Source organism: Xenopus tropicalis, chromosome 6 (assembly GCF_000004195.4).
Source record: "Xenopus tropicalis strain Nigerian chromosome 6, UCB_Xtro_10.0, whole genome shotgun sequence".
Taxonomy (NCBI): Eukaryota; Metazoa; Chordata; class Amphibia; order Anura; family Pipidae; genus Xenopus; species Xenopus tropicalis.
This window is the reverse complement of record NC_030682.2, coordinates 39,106,732-39,132,901: the sequence shown is the minus strand read 5'-3', so window position 1 is coordinate 39,132,901 and position 26,170 is coordinate 39,106,732. Positions and strand designations below refer to the sequence as shown.

The 26,170-nt window shown below is 38.9% G+C and overlaps 2 protein-coding genes across 6 annotated transcripts in view; both read right to left on the bottom strand.

The window, feature by feature from the left end:
- The window catches only part of LOC116406449 (ATP-binding cassette sub-family B member 5-like), a 34,230-nt gene extending 29,324 nt beyond the window's left edge, over nt 1–4,906 (bottom strand). Inside the window, exons 1-3 of one of the 2 annotated variants that reach the window (XM_002933288.5) lie at nt 4,824–4,906; nt 1,133–1,249; nt 223–280 (exon numbers count right to left, since the gene is read on the bottom strand). In XM_002933288.5, coding sequence (XP_002933334.2) covers nt 223–280; nt 1,133–1,206 — 132 coding nt within the window. In that variant the 5' untranslated portion in view covers nt 1,207–1,249; nt 4,824–4,906. Of the gene's footprint in view, nt 1–222; nt 281–1,132; nt 1,250–4,823 lie in introns of those variants that run through there. The other variant, XM_018094593.2, reaches the window with a different exon arrangement.
- Nucleotides 4,907–11,336: 6,430 nt separating this feature from the next.
- Nucleotides 11,337–26,170, bottom strand: part of abcb5 (ATP binding cassette subfamily B member 5) — a 46,667-nt gene continuing 31,833 nt past the window's right edge. For 3 of the 4 annotated variants that reach the window (XM_031903298.1, XM_012964461.3, XM_031903299.1), the window contains 8 exons: nt 25,349–25,552; nt 24,718–24,818; nt 22,265–22,405; nt 21,019–21,175; nt 17,526–17,723; nt 16,118–16,324; nt 14,402–14,548; nt 13,673–13,939 (listed from right to left, as the gene is read on the bottom strand). In XM_031903298.1, the coding sequence (XP_031759158.1) occupies nt 13,742–13,939; nt 14,402–14,548; nt 16,118–16,324; nt 17,526–17,723; nt 21,019–21,175; nt 22,265–22,405; nt 24,718–24,818; nt 25,349–25,552 (1,353 nt within the window). In that variant the 3' untranslated portion in view covers nt 13,673–13,741. 4 annotated transcript variants of the gene reach the window in all.

Here is a 26,170-nt window from a genome sequence, read left to right as displayed (position 1 = left end):
CAAATATAAGGCGTCAGGGCAGGGGGAGCACCGGCAAGAGTTGGGTCTGGGCTGCCACTGCCCACTAGAGCCGGGGCCCACCGGGATTTTTCCCGTTGTCCCAGCGGCCCAGACCGACTCCGGAATATAAGTGTACCCAGATCTTATTTACATATGTAAACAAGATATATTTATATCTAAAATGGAAACTGGTACAAAGTAAAACAATTATGTAAGACTTACAATTTGGATCGGACCAACTGGTATTATTTGTTCCTGTTTACTTTTCTCATTTACATTCCTTTAAAAATCAGAAAGTAATAAAATAAGGATTAGCAAAATGCCAGGAGGATTATCCACCCCCCCAAGGTTTAGTACAGATTATGACACAGAACGCTCTTATTATTTCTCAAAGTTTTTTTTAAACCTCACTCATTCTTTTACATAATGAAATAAAATGTAATTATAAGAAACTTTCTCATTTCAATTAATAATTTACATATGGATATTTATCATTGCAATTGGAAACTGTTTGTTGATCCATTTTTTTGCACTGCATGTTCTGTCTAATTAGTTGGCAGCAGTGCCAACAATAGAAATGGATGATAAATATAGATTTCAATTACAATTACATTTATGGTGAAGACACACTGAGCTACTTAATAGCAGCTTTTTTTTCACGGCTACGAAACTACAGAAAATCCCCTGCCATAGACAATACTGAGAATTGCCTCTGCTAAAACACACATAGAGACAGTTATCAGTGAATGATCAGCATTGTCTGTTTTAGTAGCTAGGTAAGTAGCTGCTACTAGTAGCACTGTGTGTCTTCACCCTTAGAGGACAACTGAAAATGTTTAATGTATTTGTAAATTGCTATATTTTTTTCATTATGCAAAACAACAATAGGTAAATTATCCATAAACAATAAATAATACTACTACCTAATAGACTGTAATAGCTTTGGGGCAGGGAACTCATCCAAATTGTATATTGAAACACCTAAGCACTGAAGCATAGGTTTAAATATTTTTTACTGTATAACTTAAAATAACAGTGTGTTTATGCCTTGAAAAGAACTGCATACAGTTGTTGTGCTATATCAATAAATAAATAGACATACATACTGAACATACATACTGTAGATACTTACGTTGTCTCCTCCTGTGCTTTATCCAATAAAGTGTCTGTATTATTGGATGTATTGACTGCATACTCTGTGTCCATGTCTTCTTTGGTTTGTCACGTTGATGCAGGCAACCACAAGGCACTAGGTAAGGAATTGACAGCATTTACACAAGTGGTTACATTCTCTAGGCTTCATGGGTTCCTTTGGTTTCTATAGATGTAGATAACATAGAGATCATTTACTCTGCAAAATAACCCCTCTTTGGGCTCACGCAAAAAGTGCTTGTGTCCAGGGTCTGGCTGCCCTCTGCACTTGCATTGGGAAGGTGGCAAGCACAAGGCACTGTTGCAGCTTACACCCATTGGTCCTCACTATCATGCAAATATACAAATTACTTCTAAGCAAAGCTCCAGTCATACCATAAAGAGAACTATGGATGCAGCCTCCCCATGTACGGGTCTAGTCCTAAAAATCTACAAACAAATGCAATAAGAGGAGTGCACTCCCACAGTGTAAAAAAGTTAAATATTTAACTACAAAGTACAGGACCCAATGTATTTCAAGTGTTGGATTCAGAAACTTGTGATCATTGTATCTTGTGCTCTACATTATGTGTCTGATAAGTCAATGCTACGCTTGTATGTGCAATATACTTTGTATTTAATGCATACTCTTAAAGGCAATGGTAAATGTAGTGCTTTGTTGCCAACAGGAGGCTGACTTTCCCATAAAGTTTATTGATTAGTTTATATGATTTTCAGAGCCCCTCAGGAAGGTGATGTCTTATGGGCAACAAGGCACTACGTATGCTATTGTCTTTAAACTAAGGGAGCACACCCCTCATATTGCATTAATTAGCACAGAAAAGTCATAAATTACCCTGAAAACAGAAAGTTGTATTTTTGAAGCTGCAGGATGGTTGGGAAAAAACGGATATGTGATCAAATCAACAAAGTCCTGCGATGAGACGCCCAAGTACTGAAATGGCCTGGGTGCAGGCACATGGAGTGGATTTCTGAATAAGCATTTTCATGCCAAAATTTGCTCCATGTGTCTGCACCCAGGCCAACACAGTGCCTACGAGTGCAGGTATAGGAGTGGGTAGAGGCCAAAGTATAAATGCAGATCTAGAATCATCCCCATGTGGCGATAGCCTTATACACTCCATGGGTCATAGTTTCACCTGCATTTTATATTCTGTAAGGTTGCTTAGAATTATAAAACCTGGGTGGAAGTGCAAAAGAATTTCAAAATATATATATATATATATATATATATATATATGGAAAATAATTTGTTTTTTTTCTGGTACATTTCAAGGTTTCATTATAGGAGAACATGCAGCTACAGACTAGGCAAACAAGCATCTTGTGATCTTGTGCATTGTGCCTGCGTCTGAGCTTTCAGAAGGAGCCAGTGCTACACATATGAACTGCTTTCAGGTAACCTATTGTTTCTCCTACTCCCATGTAACTGGAGTCCCAAGCCAGACTTGGATTTCTTACTACTGAGTGCTATTCTGATACCTACTGGGAGCTGCTATCTTGCTCCCTTCCCATTGTTCTGCTGATCGGCTGCTGGGAGGGGGTGAAATAACTCCAACTTGCAGCTCGGCAGTAAAGTGTGACTGAAGTTTATCAGAGCACAGGTCACATGACTGTGGCACCCTGGAAAATGAAGAATGTGGCTAGCCCGATGTGAAATTTTAAAATTAAATATAAAAAAATCTGTTTGCATTTTTGAAAAATGGATTTCAATGTAATTCTGCTGGAGAAGCTCTATTAACTGATGCGTTTTGAAAAAAAAAACATGTTTTCTCATGACAGTATTCCTTTAAGAATCCTATCAGGGCATAGACCACATTGGCTTGTTGATGTGGTCCTTGCCCCGAGAGCCCGCATACCACTATTGCAATTGGATTGTCTGAGATATTGAGAAAAGATACAGTGATAAGCCAAACAAGAAGATCTTTACATGAGTGGCCAGTAGAGACACTTTTGATAAAAAGCAAAAATGCCATAATATGCTTCATATCCCATACATCTAATATATTTAGTTATAGATGTATGGGATCTGTTATCCAGAATGCTTGGGACCTGGGCTCTTCCGGATAAGGGATCTTTCCATAGTTTGGATCTCCATGCTTTAAGTTTACTAAAAAATCATTTAAACATTAAATAAACCCAAAAGGATTGTTATGGCTTAAAATTACCCCTATTCATTAGTATGGCATTTACTTATTAGAACCTAAGCTTGCAAGCAAATGACTTACAAGGGGAAAATTTTAGGGCAGTGACACAAGGGTCACTGCTGCATCTGGGTTAAGCACTAGGGTGAAAACACACAGAACTACTAGTAGCAGCTACTTGTCACGGCTACTGAAATAGACAATTCTGATTTGCTGCTAATTGTCTCTATGTGTGTTTTAGCAGAGGCAATTCTCAGTATTGTCTATGGCAGGGTATTTTCTGGCATTTTGTTGCCATGACTAGTAGCTGCTACTAAGTAGCTCAGTGTGTCTTTGCCCTTATAGAAAACAATATACTTATAAGAAAGAACTTATGCGGTGTAAAAAAACATAGAACAGAATTCACTGCACATTGCCTGGCTTTGCTGCATAATTTTTTACCCATTTTTTTACTTACATAGTAACCTAGTAAGTAAAAAAATGCATACCTCCATCCATCAAGTTCAACCTTAATGCCTTTATATAACCTGCCTAACTGCTAGTTAATACAGAGGAAGGCAAAATACTCCATCTGAAGCCACTCTAATTTGCCGCAGAGGGGATAAAATTCCTTCCTGACTCCAAGATGGCAATCGGACCAGTCCCTGGATCAACTTGTACTAAGAGCTATCTCCCATAACCCTGTATTCCCTCACTTGCTAAAAAGCCAGGAAGTGTGTACAGCATAAAATAAAATACACATTGGTAAATTCACCATTTATTTTGCAACCCTTTTGACACATTTTCTCCAGCAAATTTTATTTTACACATTATAATAAATAGGCCCCCAAAAGGATTAAAAAGGATTAAAAAGGGCCCCCAAGGTCAAAATTCTGTCAAGGCAATATCCATGCAGTGTATTCATTCAGGACATGGGGAAAGATTATTTGATTAACTTGTTTCTTCACAAATCCTTGAAAGAATAATGTGCAATTGGATCTTTCACAGGCAATACTTTCTAGAACAGTACACTGCCAATCTGCATTCCCTTTAAACAATAAATATAATCGTGTTTTTGAAATCATGCAAGAAGGAATAAAAGACTCAGTAGTTTATCCAACATTTGCATGTTCAACCTTGCCTCTCTTTCAAATGCTCTGCAACCTATGTCTGTTGTAGGATTTTGAGAGTTGCAGTTCTGTTGTACATTTTCATAATAGCCATGACTGTGGGTCAGGTGATTATCAGTAACCATTGCGCCAGACCCAAGACTGCACTGGCAGGATCAGGTAGATTACAATGAAAGTGTATAGAGAGGCAAATGCAAAGTGCTTTGCCACCCACCTGTTGAGTTGGGGACAGCACAGATGGCAAACATTCACTGTCCCACCATATATCATTGCCCTAAAGCAAAGTTTGCATCCTTCCATGTTTACAGCTTTCCATTCCACCCTCCCTGCGCACACACACATATACATACACACATACACACACACACACACATACATACACACACACATACTGTACATGCATGAGATTAGCACAAACCTCTCTGTCCGGTGCTGTATCAGGGACTGTGCCTGAGATCTATTGCTCAGCTGGAGTGTTTGGAGGAGGAGTGACTGCTGCTCTAGGGACAGTTCCTGGGCATTTGTTGCTGACAGTTAGCTGCTCCCTCCCCCATATAATTATCTCCTCCTTTTAGTAATACAATGAGCAAGACATTATAGGTGTGTCTCTTCCCAGAAAGTATGTAATAGTTTTTTCCCTATGCTGTGTGACTTCTTAATACATAGGTGTTTTATATATTTACAAAATGTAATTCTGTGTAAGCCAATCTATGCATAGACTCAGGCCCGCTGAGGGGGGCAGTTGTCCTGGACCCTGAGAGTTTTGGGTCCTCGGTGGGGGGGGGGGGGCTGGCCATGCTGCACTTACTTGGATTAGCCTGTCAATGAGCTGCAGCCTTTGGAAGAGAGGGCAGGAGTTTGGTGCCACATGTTCTTTCTGCTACACAGCTTTGTGTAAGTTCATTTGCCAGCGAAGGTTAAGTCCCGGTAAAGCCGTGTAGGGGTAGAAAACATGCAGGCACCAGAGCTCTCTCCCTTCCCAATGTCTGCTGCTCACTGGCAACAGGGGGGCCCCGACTAATCCAAGTAAGTGCAGCACTGCAGGGCCCCCTTTAAGTGATGTGAGAGTGGTAGTTACAAGATAATGATTTAAAGGGTAAGAAAAGTAAAAAAACTAAGAGCTGTTATAGTCCCAGGTTCTCTTTTAAAAAGAAAACTGTTTCTCATATACATTTATTTGAAAAACTATACTGTTTTAATTAAAAAACGCAATCCTTTGCTTGCAATTTCCTCCTTCACGCCATTGGCTGTGAGCTAATGGAGTGAAGGGAGGGAATCACAGACAAGGGATCACATTTTTTTTTTTAAATAAATGTATATTAGAAATAGGTTTCTCTTTTATTGAAGAACCTGGGACTATTAGGGCCCCTGGTCACCAATTTGTGTTTTGGTTCTTAAACATTACTATTCCAGGTAGGCCGTGATTTCTGATGGAAGTCCTTTATATACAATATCAGAGCTATTTTTTCCTGCAGTGAACTTCGGGTGTGCGTACACAGTAAGTTTTCAGTGACATCATCTGATGCATTTCGCATCCAGGTATCGGGGGAAATTTTCGTGACATAAACAGGTGAAGCCTTTCTCACAATGTTAAGCAGAGCCATTTTCTGACCCAGCCTTACTCTCTCACACACACAGCATCATGTGACCAGACTGGGGCTCAGAGAAGATACAAGGGAACAAGTTTTAGGCTGCAGCAACTGCCAGAGAGACAGCCAGTATTATCAGGAGAGAAACCCGGAATCAGCACAAGCTGAGATCTTAAACACCATTATGGCTGACCTGGGGCACTTGTACTTGCCCTGTTTGAGGGGGAAATTCTGGGGGGCAAGTCCCCCTGTCCCTTACTGTGGATGCCAATGCTGCTGACAGTAACAAACCATAAGAAATAAACAAAGAGTTGGGAAAATTGCAGAGGACATTATAGGCATATATCATCACTGAGATTAAGTAATAGCTTCCTGCCCTATGCTGTGAGACATAGGTGGTTTATATAATTAAACAAATGGAATGTAATTCTGTGTAATACACATATTCCACTCAGGTACTGTATTTCAGTTGAGGTTTAGGCTGTATAAAATAATGAAATAGGGTAGCAAAATTGTTACTCATAAACTGATAGAGAGATAAACATAGATAGACAGAGAGAGAGAGACATATACAGGCAGACACAGACTGAAAGACATATACAAACTGAGAGCCTGTTTCCTTGGGCCGCACGGTGGCTCAGTGCATAATAGGAGACCTGAGTTCAGCTCCGAGCAGGACACTTCAAGCCGCGTATGGAGTCTCTATGCCCCCCCCCCCCAGTTACAGTTCCAGGGAATTGGCCACTGTTGGCTGCTCCCAAGTTTTTTATGAAGTGCACTCAAAGAGTTGTTATGTCACATATTAAAGCCAAGCGCCTAAAGTCATTAGATCCATTGCAATTTACATATTGCTCCAATTCATCTAATGTGGAGGCCATTTTTGCTGCTCTCCATCTTTGTCTCAAAACAAAATACTTATATAAGGATGTTGTTTATTGATTTTAGTTCTGCTTTTAACACTGATATTTAACAGGACCTAATTTGTAAGCACTGTACAACTGCCCCTTATATATATTTTGAGTTCACGGTGTAATTTGTAATCTTGCACAGAGATTTAATTCTAGAACAAACCACTCATTCATTGCTGCTCTACTTTACCCCTTCTACAAAAGCAAGTAATAATATCCTTAAAAATGCAAAAATGCTAAGAAACTGCAGGTGATTTAACAATATGGCCCTTTATTCAACCTTTGTAAGCTCAACCTCCAGCATATACATTTCCCTTTTTACATTTACGATATTATCGGTGCGTGTATGGCCAGCTTTACAAGTGCAGGCCTGTAAATGGGACCTCTGCATACAGTGCAATGATGGCAGCAATAGTGGGAACATGTCAGGTTATCCAAATTTCTGCATTCCTTAATGTAAATGTGCAGGAGTTGCGTGACTTTTTACACGTGTACATCAAGGCAAGAAAGTTGGACAATTTTACATCTTTAACTTGTTGAGAATGTACCAAGAGCATATAAAAAAAAAAAGCATATAAAAGGAGCGGGACATGGTATGGCTTGCCTTATAAAGGGAAATGTATATACTGTTCTATATGTATAGCTTTCCATTGTCTCTTACTTTGCTCTGCATGGACCCTGCTGTGTTGCACAGATGTTTCCCCACACATAAGCTCAGATAAGCGAAGACCTACCTCCTTGTTTTTGCTCTCAAGGACTGTTGGTGCCTGTGATCTGCTCAGCTGGTGTGCTGGGAGGAGAGCATTTCCTGGTAATTGTTCCTGCTACTTAGGTGTCCATTGCTGTGTCACCAACACCTCTTCTAGTAATACAATAGTTCCAATGTATAGTATTTTGCTCACAACACAAAAACACAGATTACAGACCACAATAACCCAGATACTGTATTAATTAACCAGATACATAAAATTATTACTGCAGCATTAATTTATGCAGTGCTCTATATAGGCGCCCGTTAGGAAATATTCCCTGCATAAACAGATATTGGAGGATTCTGCATATGAAACTGCATGCCCTTTTTATATGTGAACCCTGCAACTTCAAATATTTTTTTTTAACTATTCAGCTTTGTTCTTCGCCTTTCTTCTGATGTGTGTGTATATATATATATATATTAGGCCACATTTTTATAAAGTTATATTATATAAAAAAGCCTGTGAATTCTCAAGGCAGTCCCTGAGGCCATAAAACTGCTTTGAGAGTCACATTCAACCTGCAGCACTGCCCTAGAATAAAAGAATACATTTATTGCATTCTAGGTATGCTGTTCTTTTTAATTCTTCTATATAAGGCAGTGAAAATAGGGGAGGCATCTGGCAGAAAGCTACAACTCTGCTAACATATTCCTACAAATAATTTTGTATCACAGAAAAGTAGCGTACAGGATGTACAGGAGCCACTGTATGAAATTCTGCTATATAACCCCAGCCTTACAGTTTTTTTTCATTTTCCCTTTAGACTCAGGCCTGCACCGGCAAAGCTGGCCATACACGCACTGATAATATTGTACGAAACCTTGTGAGGCGACCTATATCGCAGGAGGCTGCTGATATTGGTCGACTCGCCAATTCGGTGGGTTAGAAGATTTTGAATCGGCAGAAGGAGGTAGAAATCCTATTGTTTCTACCTCCATATCTGACGATTCAGCCCTGAACGTCAGTGGAGGGTTGGAAGGATCTTTCGTGCAAAGATCAAAAATCGCCACGTGTGTGGCCAGCTTAAGGGCAATGGCACACAAAGCATTTAAATGGCAAAAAAAGCCATTTAGTTTGTTAAGGGCTGTGGCACACGCTCAAATCTCCCTTGTCGCGGGCGTCATCTCCCCAATATGACATCCCACCGGCGAGAATGTAAATCGGCGATTTGCCGAAATCGCAGAAGTTGCTTAAAGAGGCAATTCTTAGAATGGCCAATTCTTAGCAACTTCAATTAGCCTTTATTTTTTATAACTTTTGAAGTATTTATTTTTTAATGACCCAGGCAGCCAAAAAAACTATTGTTCTGTGAGGCTACAATCTTATTGTTATTGCTGCCACAGTCTGGTTGATAGGGTAATATGGACCCTAGCGACCAGATAGCTGCTGAAATTCCAAACTGGAGAGATGCTAAAAAAAATCTAAATAATTCAAAAATACCAATTATAAAAAATAAAGATTAATTGCAAATTGTCTTTGGTCTGGGGACCGCATCAACGTCGGGAGTGCCCATACACAGGCTGATTAGCTGCCGAATTGGTCTAAGGGACCGATATTGGCAGCTAAAATCGGCCCGTGTATGGGGACCTTAAGTTCATTAAAGTATTAATGAAATTAATGAATTAGTAAAAGTATTTTTCTCTTAAAAACATTTGCTTATTCTTGTGAACTAGATTCACTGTAATCTAGTTCACAAGTAATTATCAAAAGCCCTTTGTTTAAATGCATAAAATGCATAGGAAAAAGAAAAAATACTGCTACTTTTTGAATCTCACTATCAAAAATTTCACCTGATGGAAAGTATATGGCTGAACTGACAATCTGTCCAAAGGAAATGTATGTTTAAACAAAGATATCATGCTTCCTAAAATAACCTCTAAAATACCTAGGGATGTCCATGAGGTTTTTCCTTTTATTTTACTAATCATTTCATAGAAACAATAGCTCTGTTCTGATATAATTTTGTTAGCACTGTGTAGAGATTTAATTTGTTTACAGTTAGCAGCTGGTCACTGGTATTCCTTCAAGGCTTTAAACAATGTTTTGGTCAAGTCCTGCTAAACTGATCAGCTGAACTTTCACCCAAGCTTCAGTTATTAAAAAATAAGAACTTATATGGCTATGAACAATGAAGCAATGTACTGAATCCTAAATGATTATTTGCCTGAACTGAAACCAGAGACAAATACATTAGCTCAAAGATGCTGCCATTCTGGAACATGCAAATTACTGGTTTAGATTTGGTTCAGTATTTGGCAAAATTGCAAAATGATGTACTTGGTGAACACATATTTTAATCATACCTCCCAACCGTCCCGTCCCGATATTTATAGCACTACCTGCTGTCCCGGATTCATTGTTAGATGTCCCGCTTCTCAGCATTGCCATTTAATTGATTGCTGTGCCTGTTCTGCCCCCGAAAAAAAGCCCGTCCCCTTAACTCTTGAATCTCCCCTGCTAAGCTCACAGGTTTACCTTGATGTTTAATTGTCCTGGCATTGGCACACATTTCTCTCCTTGCTCCTGCTCACCGGGTCAGGGGCTGGGAGTGTGCTCTGTCTTTTATGAGGCAGAAGAGGCTGCTGTCTTTGTTTGTGTGCTGGACAGTTTCACCTTTCCACCCCTAACATATATCTCTCACGCCTGGGAATCTCTGGCAGAGCACAGCATGCAGGAGGAGACAGAGGTATCACTGATCCGTTCATAAAATATAGAAGACATTTAAATGGGGCCCTTATAAGTTTGGGAACCTTAGGCTGGCCTTGTTAATATGGCTAGAAATTCTAGTGGTATATTAATATTGTTTTGCTTTCAACTGATTAAGATTGGAAGGAAATAACATAATAGATTTATGTACCACTGGAATTGGCCCTGTTTATATCTTTGGAAAATGCACAGAACTGTTGGCATGTCTGAAGTTGATGCCCTTTATCAGTTTAATTTAGTAATTTTACTGGCATGTCTGGGGTTAATATGCCCCTTATCAATTTAATGTAGTCATACTGGCACCTTTGAAGTTAATATGTCCTTTATTCTTTTTATTTAGTGATTATACTGGCACGTCTGGGGCATGTAAAATGGTTGTGGCATGTGGGGGGTGTGGTCACAAATTTTGCTGCACTACCCGTGTCACATTTTTGTCCCACTTTCTCTTAATGAAATGTTGGGAGGTATGTTTTAATGCATTTGATTGCTGCACTACCCGTGTCACATTTTTGTCCCACTTTCTCTTAATGAAATGTTGGGAGGTATGTTTTAATGCATTTGATTGGGAACTGTGAGGAACAAACACATTTTCGTGGTACATTTCTTAGTTAAGCTGTATGTGATTTCCCCTGTTCCTCTTGACCAACTTAAAATTTAATTGGAATTATGCAATTATGTAAGCGCAGTGTTATGACTTGGCTTCAGCCTCAGTAACAATACTATGTTATTATGGTTTAACTTGTGATTTTTTTTTAAACACTTTAATGGTGCGTAGAAATGTTATGTAATACCCCTGTATAGTTAATGTACGCTTTCCATTGCCCTGCTTGCTGCTATGCTGCACTTTAATGGTGCTTAGAAATGTTATGTAATACCCCTGTATAGTTAACGTAAGCTTTCCATTGCCCTGCTTGCTGCTATGCAGTTATGCTTTACCCGGTTGATTTATAAAATGCTGCCAAAACACAGTAACTTAAAAACAGTGGATTTTATTGTTTTGAATACAAAAAAAAAAAATACAAATTTTAATATAAAAGAATTAAACATGAAATATACAGGGCTGGAACTAGGAGGAATGCATAGGAATGTGCCTCAGGTGTATTAAGATCCTAGGCACAGACCTCTTTTTCTTTCTCTAGCCCGTGCATGATCTAGCATTCTGGGAGGGGGTGCAGGCTTGCTATGGGCACCCTTTGTTTTTTGCTTGGCTCGGGAAATTAATATTGGATCTTAAAAACTTTAAAGGACATCCCACGCACAAAATTGTAATCAGTGAACAGCAATCTTTGATTTTTTTAATACCTGCCACTCTGGTTGTCCAGAGGTTAATAGTAATGCTGCAGCATCCCCTTAAAGGAGAAGGAAAGGCTAAGTCACTTGGGGGTGCCGTATGTTAGGCACCCCCAAGTGACTTAAATCACCTACCTTGTACCCCGGGCTGGTGCCCCTGTTAGGGGAAAACAGCACCAGCCCGGGGTACCTGTAGACACCACTTCCTCCTTCCTACTCGCGCTGCTGTGAATTTCCCAGGGCCGGCGCATGCGCAGTAGAGTGAAAAGCCGAATTCTCTGTTAAAGTTCCACTATTCACTCTACTGCGCATGCGCGTGCAGCGAGAACGGAAGGAGGAAGCGCCGGCAGCTACCCCGGGCTGGTGCTATTCTCTCCTTACAGGGGCACCAGCCCAGGGTAAAGAGTAGGTAAATGAAGTTACTTGGGGGTGCCTAACATTTTGGCACCCCCAAGTGACTTTCCCTTTCCTTCTCCTTTAAGCACTTAGATTTTCTTTTCCTTCAGTAACCCACTCGGCCCCCTCCCTCAGGAATTTGCTTTGGCTTTGATGCCATTTAGGTGGGGGAGATGTGCCCAACTGATAAACATTGAAGGCAAATGTAGTCTTTACATGTCTTTTAAGAAAGAGAAAATGATACCAGTATAGCCCAAAAGGCTCTCATTTGGTGCTATAATACAATACAACAGTTTTGGTACTATGGGTTAAATGACAACTCACTAAAAACATTCTAAAAACAAATAAAAAAAATAAACAAATGAGCAGCATTTTATTAAATAAAAAAGAGGTAACTATAAGGGCAATGACACATGGACAATTTTGCCTCCAGTGATTTAAATTGCACAACAAAACATCCAAAATGCATTGTTATTGCCATTTATGTAAATTATTAAGGGTAAGTCATCCAAATTGCACAATCATGCAAAAATGTTCACCAATGTATTTTTACACAATAATGTGCAATTTTGAATGTCTTGCCTGTCTATTTACACTGTAGCCAGATGATGGTATGGTATGTCAGATGTTTTGTTGTCCATCATTTAACACAGGTGGAAAATACCCTGTGTGCCTTGTTGCCCTAAACTGTAGAAAAAGTGCAAAAGTGCTCTTCTCTGCCCAGTGCAAAGCTTCTCTGCCCAGTGCAAACTGCACTGGTACACATGGATAATGGGAGCATTGATATCTATAGGCCAATACACACCAGCCCAATGGCCTTAGAAGCAAATGTCCAGAGTGTTCCAAGCAACACATTGCACAATGTAGTGTATATTGGCAGATCAACACTTTCCCTGAATATGATTCTTAAAGCTACAGTACATAAATACAATGGGGCTCATTTACAAGCCTTATATTCTTAATTCAGTTTTACTTATATAGTGCAGCATTTATAGCCCTTGCATATTTGGCTCTAGACTATAATGGTCACATGACCTTGCAACTATTACAAAAGACCTTAAAGAACAGACCCAATAAAAGAAAGCGAAATTCCAAGCAACTTTGCAATATATATTCATTTCACATTTTAATGGTTTTTGAGTTATTTGTATATATAATTGCTATTAAAAGCAGTATTTGTCTGTCCTTTTCTATTCTCTGCCCCGGTGGCTTTGGCATTTGAAACAATGTAACACAAGGCAGCAGACTGACAGACCTGACATTTGCAACATTGTTTAAAAAGTAACAACCAGGAGTTCAGCAACTGCTTTTAATAGCAATTACATTTACAAATAACCTTCCACTGAAATTTTCTAATAAATTCATATTGAAAAGTTGCTTAGAATTATATTTTCTTATATTAGGTAAAATCTTATTTTGGGGTTGACATGTTCTTTAAAAGTCAAATTATTTTCTGAAAGCCCCACTAACAAATATTATGGCAGGCACAGTGGTTTATGGCTACTTTTTGTGGGGCCTGTTACCCTGTGAAGTAGCAATATTAAGCACAGCAACCAACCAGAAATTAGCTGTGATTAATCTAGTGCAAACTAGTTATAATAAAACACTGAAACGACTTTTACATTTTGCATCTTACGTTGCATTCATAGTGCAGCATTTATAAACCTACTAATGCATTTTTCTCCATTTAAATTAGATTATAGCTTGGGCATTGACTAGATCGTAATATGCACCACATTTGGCGAGCAGCTCTTGGTGGCTTCCATGTTCTATGATCTTCCCTTTGTTCATAACCACAATAATATCAGCATTCTGTACGGTCGTCAGTCTGTGCGCAATCAGGATGCAGGTCCTTCCTTTCCTGGCCTGATCAAGAGCTTGCTGTACAACCTACAGGAGAGAAACAATACAATACAATGTGGGAAATTCAATGCCATGATGCACCCCACCCCACAGATGCAAAACACATACTAGCAGTAACTATAACATATTCAAATGTATACTCTACTAAACATTACAGTTTGTTCCCAATCACTAATATAAATGTTGTGTTTTTGTGGTAGTGTCTTTTTCCAAATTATAATTTCAAACATCCCTACCTAGTCCAGACAATCATTTGCCATTCACAACCATTAGAAGAGTATCTGACTTACCCTTTCCAAAGAAGTTTGGGGCATAATTATCAAAGCATAAAAATTAATTGTGTTTGGAATCATTTTTACACTACCTGAATGGCTATGTCTGTATTTTTTCCTTTAAAAACAGCTCTGAGACTGAAATTACACATATGTGACATGACATTAGCATGTATAAAGCAATGTAACAAGAGTATTATATGATTTTCCTTCTCACCTTTTCACTCTCATTGTCTAGTGCGGAAGTGGCTTCATCCAGAAGTAAAATTTTCGGTGCCCTGATGAGTGCTCTGGCAATAGCTATTCTCTGCTTCTGTCCCCCGGAGAGCTGGGTTCCCTTTGCTCCAACCAGAGTTTCATATTTCTAATGACAAAATGACATTGGAAGAGAAATAAATCAGGTAGAATCTTCCAAAAACAAAAGAAAAAAGTGGGATAAATGAATACAACAAAGCACAGAAAGGAGGGTGAGAAAGGGAAAATATACCACATGCATGTGGTTAAATATAAAAACACATAATTTCTACAGGGATATAAAAAGTCAAAAATGTATTTCTTAGTGGCTTATGGCAGAGACTAGTGGAGTTCTTGAGTAGTGCTTATACCATATGCTTAAAAAAACTACCAGTATTCAGTAGTATTCTTTTGCTTTGTACTGTGGCCCAGATCAGCAGATCCAACTCTCACCTGTAAGTGCTATCTAAAAATCAAACTCACTGGTCCCTTGTTTACTTAAGATTTGGAGTATTTTGGGACGTCTCCATGTGGTAATTACCCATTTATTTATCTACAAAACACCTAGAGGGTGGAATTGACTTTTAATGTAAAATACCCACTGGTACCCACAATGCAGACCCTACCTTTTACCCTTTTATGATGGCTACATTTGTGTTATTTTTTGTTTAGATTTAATAACAAATTGCTTCGGAGTTATATTGCAAGTCACCTAGAATGATTTAACGATACAAACTCAGTGAAACCACTTATATTTATAAAAGTACATGCAAAAAAAAAAAAACTTTAGATGGTTAAAGAAGTGATTATAGAATAATATTTTTGCCCCAGTATTCAAAAGACCATTTATAATCCCTAAACTATTGCACTCTGCTCTGAAAAATAACTGAGGCATAACCTTTTACTTTGCCTGTCCTGAGTTTCATAGGAAAGAATTCATAAATAAGAACATACTACATACTATATATATATATATATATATATATATATATATATATATATATATATATATATATCAGGGTTCTTCATTAGACACTTAATGACCTCTTGGAGCACTCGCACAGCACCTGATCTGGGAACTAGCACTTATTTTGCAGTGTCATTCACTGTAACCTACAGCACATGCAAATGGTGCAACTCGTGCACCAATACAAAATTTTTTTTTAAATTTTATAGTTTATATAATACAACTGCTTTTAAAACTGCATTTAAAAATGTTCAACGTGCAAACAAACTTTGTATGTATGTAATATATAATTATATTTGCCTATTTGTGTCTGCAAGTTACCCTCCCATCTACATTGTAAGCTCTACGGGCAGGGAGCTCCATCTTAACTTATTGCAACTGTACCTTGTATTTATTGTTATACTTTGTATTGATCTATTATTATCTTAATAACCCCCTGTTTGTATGAATCTATTCTACTGTACAGCACTGCGTACATAAGTAGCGCTTTATAAATAAAAATATACATACATACAAAGTTTGTTTGCATGTAGAACATTTTTAAATGTGACTTTATTTCAGTAAGCAGTTGTATTATATACACTATAGAATTTTAAATCTTTTTTGTACTGGTGCATGAGTTGCAACATTTGCAAGTTTGCAAATGGTATACTAAATTTATGCATGATGAATACATTTTTGCACTGTGCACATTTCCCTTCGATTGCATTTTGCCACCAGAGTATAAATTACCAGAGGAAGTCCTTCTATGAATGAGTGGATATTGGCCGCTTTGGCTGCACTTTGTATTTCATCCATAGACACAGTGCGGGAGTTGTCACCATAGGCGATATTTTCAGCAATGCTGCAGTCAAACAGGACAGGCTCTTGGGACACAATTCCCATTTGAGAACGAAGCCACTGGACATTGAAGCATTTGGCATCCACATCATCCAACAGCTGCATACAGGAGAATGACAGGTTAGCAGCACACTGACACCATGCCACATGTTATTTACCACAGATGCCTAACTAGCAGGCCTTGGCTCTGCTGGAAAAACTGTACAACTTCCTGCTGATATATGTTGTGCCTTAACAAAAGTGTCACTAGAACTAATAGGATTATTTAATAACAGGTTCTTCAAGTTTTATTACCCATGGCAACCACTTAGCAGGTACTATTTAACTGCCTATGTTCTACATATCATAGAGTCTACAGCACTAGATGCATGGTACCTAACCTGACCATTTTTTTTCTTGGATCTAAGCCAGCTGGCACAGACACATGTTAACGAACTGATAATTGAATCTGACTGGTTGCTATGGGCTACTAGACTTGGAGCAACTTAGGTCAGCAAGAAATATGAATCGCTTTTAGATAGTGAACTGGCCAATATAGCTTGTCAATGACATTAATGGGGCTGACGCTTACAGTAAACTTAGCAGAACTACAAAGGAATGCTATTGTTTTTCATATATGGGAATCATTTGAATGAATGTCCTTTTCAGCAGGAAAGTCCAACCTGCAACCCTTCATTTGGTGCTGAACTGTAGCCTTCGCCAGTGATCATACTTAAAACTGTAGCACTCTGCCAAAACTGAAGTTGGGAATCTTTGCCTTATGTACTAAAATTTCATTTTCGGGTGGAGAAGTGTTATTAGATATTTTTAGGCCCCTTATTCCATGCCTGTGGATTAGGAATGCACCAAATCCAGGATTTTGCTAAAGATCTTTGCACTCTTTGGTCAAATTCTTTGTGTTCAGCTGAATCAAAACTAATTATTAAAATTCATAATGACTTTAAAGCTCTGGATAACTAAAAGCAGCAAATTTTGGGACCCAGATTATGACATTTATTTTACTCAGATTGAAATGTTCAAATGTAGGTTCAGGTTTGGTCCCATATTTGGCCCAATCTTATTACAGAAGATTTTGCAAGTGATTGTACTTAGTAAATCTGATGACGCATTCATTTTTAACTTGTGGGAATTAGCATACACTAATTTTAGTAATATTGAAACTCCCAATCCTGTTAACATGCAGCATATGCTGAGTATTAGTATAAACTATTGTATGCTATACCGCTTGGGTTATTGTAAAATGTGGCACCTGTACATTGTTATAAGGCAATGTAAATGCAATATTGCCTTTGGATCTTACCACTTCTCCTTCCTTTGGATCATAGAACCTCTGTAGGAGCTGAACAGAAGTGCTCTTCCCACATCCGCTGCTTCCAACAAATGCCACCGTTTGCCCACTTTCTACTTTAACGCATAGATCTCGGAGCACTCTGACGTCTGAACGAGTCGGATAATTGAATGAAACATTACGGAATTCTAAAGATCCAGAGAAGCAATCCTATTTTAAAGAAAAAGGAAAATGTTGCATTAGAAATCTGGTGATTCATAAAAAATATTATTTTTCATAAGGATGTACTATTGGTTAACATGCAAGGAAAAGGGCATTTTCTTACATCATGGGTATATTTGTAACTTAGAAGAAACATAAAGGCGCCATACATAGACAGATTCCAGCTGCCAACTCTGGTCCGACCAATTCGGCAACTTATCTGCCCGTGTATGGGCACCCCTGACGGGCCTAGCCGACCAAGATCTCAATTGGGCAGGTTTGATTTTCAGTCGGATTGGGGACCGCATCAGCTCGTTACATCTGCACCTAAGCCCCCATTGTAATTTGATCATTTGGCCCTAGGGTTTGCCCCTTTAGGTGGGCATATAGTGAGAAGATCCCCTCATTTGGCGACCTTTTATGGCCACCTTAAGTTTATGAAGATTTTATTCAGTTTAGTGTATAAACTAAGGGATGCACCATGCAGAATGGGGATTACATACCGGTGGAAAAACCCACAACCACCAACATTCTCAGAAATCATCCCCAGGATTACTGATATGAGAGAAATGGAACACATAACAGCCAGAATACGGGGTACAATCCCCCGATTCAATAAAGTATCGGCTAGATGGGACATTTTTACAACCACAGATGTATATAAAGAACTATGTGCAGCCTAGACTCATAAACAGAAAGTATTAGCCCTCAAACACAAAACTCATATACAATGAAGCCATGTTGTGGTTTATTTCCCCCCGGTTAACACATCCAGGTTTATACCCCCTCTAGTATATCATACATGATCTAAAACAGTACTAAGATAAAACAATGTACCAAAATTGTGTAACATTACGGACTATAACGTACAACAGACCACGATGTTTTACCTTTTTCTTTCTGATAAATCTTTCAATAAAAATTTAAGTTACAAAAAAAAAAAAAACTAAGGGATGCACCAAATCCAAATGGGTTCAGTATTTAGCCAAGATTCTGCCTTTTATAGCAGGATTCAGTGGAATCCGATTGCCTGACTGAACCAAATCTGAATGCTTAAAATCACGTGAATTTTTGTCATATAAACATGAAAACTGAACACACATGGATCTCTTTAGCCATTCTGTAATGTAATCTGCATATGCAAATTTGGATTCAGTTCAGTATTCCGCTGAGTCTTTTCTGAAGGATTCAGGGTTCGGCCGCATCCCAAAATAGTGGGTTCGGTGCACCCCTAGTATAAACATTAAATGGTTGTTCCAATAGCCCAGTAGATGCATTTCATGGAGACAGCAAGCACTAGTTATATAATGGTGGCCATACATGGGCAGATTTAAGCTGCTGATTCGAGTCCTTTAAGGTGGCCATACACGCACCGATATTATCGTACGAAACCTCGTTTCGTACGATAATCGGTGCGTGTATGGCATGTCAGCGAGCCGACCGATATCGCAGGAAGCTGCTGAAATCGGTCGGCTCGCCGATCGGCCAAGTTAGAAAATTTTGATCGGGCGCCATAGAAGGCGCCTGACCAAAATTCTCCCTTCAGAGCTGAATCGGCAGAAGGAGGTAGAAATCCTATTGTTTCTACCTCCTTACCTGCCGATTCAGCCCTGAATGGTGTGTGGCGGATCTGACGATGTTTCGTGTGACCGATGGTCGTACGAAACATCGTCAGATCGCCACGTGTATGGCCAGCTTTAGATCGACTTGAATGCTTATCTGCCCATGTATAGGCCCCCCTGTTGGGCCTTCCCCATTGATATCTGGCCTTAGGTGGGCATAGCAGAAAATCCACTCCTTTAGTGATCCTGCCAAAAGAGGGGATCTTAGACTAGGTTCAAATAAAAAAAAAAAATAAAGATATATTTAATGGTGTCCTACATACATTTGCATAACAAAAGAAAATATTATTGTATGTAACTCTCTAATATGCACAAATTACAATTTTTCAGTTAGCTTAGAATTATATTTTCATTTGCCATAAAGCCAGAGAGCTATGAACACCCATAGGTTAGGACTGCCTTGCATCACTATTCCACAATGCAAAGGTGTTTTGATCTGCATCATAGGTGTCCACAGTAAGGGGCAAGGATGGGGGCATTTGCCCCCCTGGAGTTTCCCCCCTCAAACTGGGCAAGAACAAGTGTCCCATAATGATGTTTAAAAACTCAGCTTGTGCTGATTCTGGATCTCTCTCTTCATAATACTGCCCATCTTTCTGGCAGCTTCTGCAGCCTGACACTAAAATAGTGTCTGGTCAGCTATTAGCTATGTAAACTCTCCTATATAACCCACATTGTGGTCTTTTGGGCCTTTATATAAGTTGCAGCTTGGATAGCTACATAAGTTAGTGCTCTCTAACACTCTAATATTATTTATTTTATATTGTGTTTGAGATGGAGCCCTTTAGCAGTCTGAAGGCCTACAGTTGAAAAGCCCTGACATAAGTGATTGTTTCTTCTGGTTAAATCTTAACTAGATTTCAATCATGTGCAAAATGTACCCCCCTTTATGTGCAAGCTCTCCTTCCTAAAGAGTGTTATTGTTGTGCAAGCATCCCAAGGGACACAGGTGGGACCTTTCAGCTCAGAATATGTTCTTAAAGCACAATTGGCTGATTTGAGGGCTCTGTGTGTAATGTTTAGCTATCTTTCTGTCTGTCTGTATTGGGCACCTAGGTGGCTACACTTGGACTAAATAGAACATTATGTATTTTATTCTACTTTATGTGGAAGTAGAAGTCCCACCTGCTTCTACCTAGAAAGGCATAATAAAATATATATACACAAATGGGGGGGGGGGGGCTAAGGGTATGCTGAATACTTTGTGAGTACAGCTGAGTTGCAGCTAATATAATGTGATTAATTCTGCTCTCTGTGATTTGTAAGTACAATTTTTATATGTATTGCTAAGGCTGGTTGTGGATGTAGAAATCCCACGTACCACGTCCCACCTAGAATTCACTTTCTCCTGGGAATTGTAGTTGCTCAGGAAGTGGCAGAAGAGAGGCACGGTATTATAAATATATTTTTTGTCAGTTGGTACTATTGGGGGGGGGGGGAAGGGCAGCAGCATAAACTGAGTTGCTCTGGGCTGATGTACAACATACATCGACCCCATACAGTGAAACAAATTAAATGAATTTAAATCAATAATACAATTGCAATGACTATTGGAATATTTTGATGTAACTGTCAGTGTAAACACCCCTAAGGAAATAACAGTTAATTATGTCTTAGTTGCAGTGGCTTGCAAATAATAACCTTAATCAATTCTTTATTTGCAAAGAGAAATGTGTACTTACGGGTTTCTGCCCCTGCTGGCTGGAGCTGTCTATTGCCGGTTTGCTTTCAAACAAGGCAAAAAGGTATCTAGCAGCAGATGTGGCCTTAGCGTAGTCAGGTGCAAAGGTTAACGTGGTTCCCAGTGTCATGGCTCCAAATGTTATGACACTAAATACTCTGTGCAGAAAGAGGCAAAATTATGCTTTCAGTGCAAATACCCAAATCTGATATAATTCAGTGCTGCAATTATGACACATTTAATTGTGAAGCAAACACATAATTACTTTTTAAGTTGCATTTTTTAGGCCTGTTTCCGATGTGTTGTTAATCTGCATATTAAACATCTGTATATTCTATTCATTTAGTCCATTAAGTAGACATTTCAAAAAAGCAGAAGATAAAGCACCTTTTAGCTGTTGGTGTTACAGTTTGCTGTTTCAAACTCATTTCTCACTACCTGCTTGTCCCTTTCTAAATATAAAATTGGAGAAGCTGATGCTTTACAACTTTATGCCATAGCCATCTGGGCCAGAGAGTTCCAGAAAGGCCTAAACAAGTGGATCTGTATAATTTGACCAACCACATGTGTAGCCTAATGGTCCAAAATCTTTACTTGACTAGCTATGGACAATACATCAGGCAATTCCAAGTGGTTTTTGTTCAAGTGGATCACAGCTGGACAAAACACTCTGAAATGCCCCTCCATATACTTGAATGGCAATTGCCTAAATCCCCACAGTGCATGGATCAAACCACTGCCACTTGCCAATGTTGACCTCTGCCAATGACCTGACCCATGAATGAAGTAATTGCCATTCTAATAAATGGAAACTTTGAATTTCTTTTCTAACATTCCCCTAATGGAGAAAATGCAGCAATATGGACAGTCTGTACAGTCCAACTGTAAAAATATGATCAGGTGCCAATAGAATGATCCCACATGGGCACCACTGTATGGGTGGTTCAGAAATTAGCTTATTTTACTAAAAGACTGATCTATGTACTCATATCCTATTCAGTCTGCCTGTCTTCTTCTACTACGGTTAGGTAGAGTAATGAAATTTTTTTAATAGAAATTATATAAAACAAATAAATATATAACAATATATAACAGTATATCTAACAGTAAATTAGGGAATACTGTATATAAAAAATGATGATTATGGTTGATCTACTCTCGAGACTTGAATTAATTGTGACTGGGGTGCCTGATCATGATGCCAATGTTTTAAAATTATTCACTCAGTCCCAAGGGCTAATACTTACAGGAGTGCTTCCTCTACATTTATCCGTTCATATTTGATCAAATACGCCCCAAAGCAGAAAAGTGCTGCATGGGTGAAATAGTAGAATGCATGGCCAATTGCAAAATACAGTCCATATATCTGTGCTTTACGCAGGGAGTTCCTGTAAAACAGATTTTAAGAAGAACACAATATTTAAAAAGATTTAGGATTAAAGTCAGCTAATTTGTCTATTAAGTTTGCTACATTTATACAAAATTCTATATCTGCCTGTCACTGTTGATAATGCTATTCGGTGATACACAAGGAGCAGTTACTGTCCAACCTCTGCTTAAAAATGCTCAATTGATTATTTTTTGTGCAGAGATCCATCTGTCCCCTCTCCACATGCATCACACATGGCGCATCTCATTGAGCAGCATTAGCAGTAGTCTGCCAGGTGCAATAAAAAAGGCCTTTATTCTGCCCGGTCTGCTACTGTCTCAGGCCAGCTGGTTATTCTTATAACCACCTATAGCTTACAACCACCACAGCTATCAGCTGTGCTATAAACTCCCTTGGCCTTCTTGCACACAAGTGTTTTTTTATGTCTTTGATGCACATTTGAGATGCAGTTTTAAACACACCTACATTTATTCCATTGTATTCTGCCTGGTTACACAGTTACACAGTTAAGTTAACTCTTTCAGGTGAACCCAGCACACACACGTAAACCTATACTGACCTATTTACACACTCACATACAGAAACCATATATACCAACATCAATACTAACTGTAGATGTAAGTATCACCCAAGCCCCTCTTATAGGCATTAACAGAATCTGCCATCACAATATCACTAGGAAGGGCATTCCCCAACCTCACTGCCCTCACCATGAACAACCACCTACGCTGCTTCAGATGAAAGTTCCTTTCCTCTAATCTAAAGTGGTGGCCTCTGGTGCGCTGGTCATTTTTATGGGAAAAAATAACACTATCTATCTATAATCCCCTCTAATGTAATCATGTCCCCTCACAAGCGCCTTTTTCCAGAGAAAACAATCCCAACCTTGACAGTCTAACCTCATAGTTTGAATCTTCCATTCCCTTTACCAGTTTAGTTTCACGTCTCTGCACTCTCTCCAGCTCATAAATATCCTTCTTAAGGACTGGAGCCCAAAACTGCACTGCATACTCAAGGTGGGGCTTTGTACTCATAAGTGTTCAGACTTGCATTTTATGGCATTCGCATGTAATCATGTTTTTTTTTAGATGCCACATGCTGCATTTTCATGCACCTGATGTGCATTCAGAAGACAACAGAACAGGGGGCTGAGTTTGGAACTGATATAAACAGGTGTGTTGAGAGGTGTGTTAAAAAACATATAAAGGCAATATATGGATTTTTATGTACTCAGTGTTTAGTTCTAAGGGCTAAACTCCAACAGAACTTTTGATCAGATTTGTGGGTCAAATTTTATCTGATCTTATCCTGCAACAGCTCGCAACACCATGCAACACCGTGCAACAGCAGAAGATTTTGTAGGATTCCACAAAATCTAATCTCCGTAGGCGGTAAAGTCAGATGGTGTATTTTGTTCTTGCATCTACATCTGACAGTTAATGTATTTCAATAAGAAAAATAGTCTGTCAGACCCAATCAAATTTTATCTTGTCGGATGAAGACGCAGCGTGCAGCATTCCCTTCCGACAGGTGCTAATCCTTTCATGTAGGTTACACATCAGATCTTTGTATCAGTCCCATGCTACTATATCTGACTTGTGAGATGCATTCTGCTGATCTAACAACATCTTACAAAAGCTCCTGTTGAGTTTAGCCTTAAGGTCAAGTGCTTGTTCCACTGCCTGCGGTCATTAATCCGTTTAATCATCATATCCCTGTAGCTGCACTGACAATCACAGCTTCAGAGCAAACGCTCCACTTGATGACCCTGTGCAGGGTGTAGCAGAACTAGAAGAATCCATACAGAGATGTGAGACTGCATGGTAGAACTTAGCTTTATTGCTGGATGTTCTTTCCACATACTGTGCTCCTCCCCTTCACTTCCCCTTCCTGTGTGCATAACCTTTCCCATTACTCCACCCAGTGCTAAGCTGCTAATGCACATTAAAATAAACATTTAACATTCCTGCAGGAATGGATGGAACAACTTTACTCCTTACACCATTCAGTGTCAAGTTACACAACACTAAATGGCTGATTTGCTCCACTGAAATTGTTCCAACTAAATAAGAAAATGCAGCTTCTGTGTACATACATAGCACATAAGAACAGTGGCACAAAGGGAGATTAGTCGCCTGAGACAAACCTTTGCTATTGTGGGCAACTAATCTCCCCAACATGCCATATATATTGATGTTGGTATATATGGTACCGGCAAGTATGTAAATTGACGGTGGGATGGCATACACGATGCTTCGGTTTCCCGAAGTCGCCCAACGTTGCCTCGCAACTTGGCATTTGTTATCTGACCTGTATGGTTTCTGTAAGCTTTCAGAGTACATCTCTTCAAAGGTCCTTTCCCTGGTTAATGATACCAGAGTGCGAATATTATCCACTGCTTCTGTTGCAATCTAAATATAGAAGAAAAAAATGAAATTTGTGATTGTACGTAACATTTTAACTAAAAATTCAACATTTTTTTATTAGTTTTTTTTGTGTGATATTTATTAAGTCCAATGAGTTCATCAACACTTTTTTTTGGCCAAAATGGTTATTACCATTCAGGCAATTCTAATAAATCTGGCTATGCATGGGCATGTTTTTATGTTATCTGTTAATTTAACCACAAATTGACAAACATCAGTCTGTCACTCTGTTTATTCCTATGGGATTTTTAGAAACATATTTATCAAATGGTGAACTCTTACTTTAATAAAGTTATAGATAACCATAGATAAATATGTTTTAAAAATCCCACAAGAATGAATTGATAGTGAGGAAATTTTATTTTGGTGACCTCTCATTTCAAACATTGACAAATCTGCCAGGTATTTAATTTCCATTTGGCTCTGCCATTTGCTTCAACACATGCTGCTCTGCTATTTAGAAGATGATAACTAAGGTAATATATATATATATAATATTTAATACAAAGTCTCACCTTTCCAGCCCTCTGCAGTTGCTTCTTATCCCGAGTAGCAAAGCCAGTCAGTGCAGAAAACTCCAGCAATCCACAGATAACCATAAAAGGGGCCATTGCCAGACCCAGCAAAGCCAATTCCCATCCGTATACAAATGCAATAATAACAGTCAGAACAATACCAATCAAATTTTCTGCAAGGAAACCGAGTCTGTAGCCTGTAGCCTAAATAGAAATGACAGAAAGAAATCAACAGCCTGAGTATTCCTCCCAAAAAAAGAAATATAACATAGAATGGGAAGAAAGTACACATATTGCATACAATAAAAAGTAATGCAGTACTATATCTACACAATTTGTATGCTGGCCCACCACTGGGCATCAGGCATGTTGGCCAGTACATAGAGCTGCACCTCCTCTTCCTTTCTGTTGTTCCAATGATTTTTGCGTGCTGTACAAACGATCAGATCAATAGAAAGGCAACCATACAGTGTGTATGCTCAGTCCATTTGGCCAAAACAGTTCTTCGCTTTTTGCATCATTTCAAATCCTTACAGGGGAGGAGGGACTAAAACATTGATGTTTCAAATTGTAACAACTTCTCAGTGTACAGACAGCATGCAATAACTACATAACCCATAATGCATTGCACTGTAATATTCCTTTCCTTATTGTCATCATGTGTGCAGGGGATTGAGAAGATTTGGAGGATGCAGGCTGAAGGCAGGCATGCGGACAGTCAACTACTGGTACATTTTTTTGAGTGTCAAAGTAGTCACCAGATCAGCAGGAGAACAGGGGGCGAGGCATAGGTAACTGTTCCAAACTATATTATTACATTAA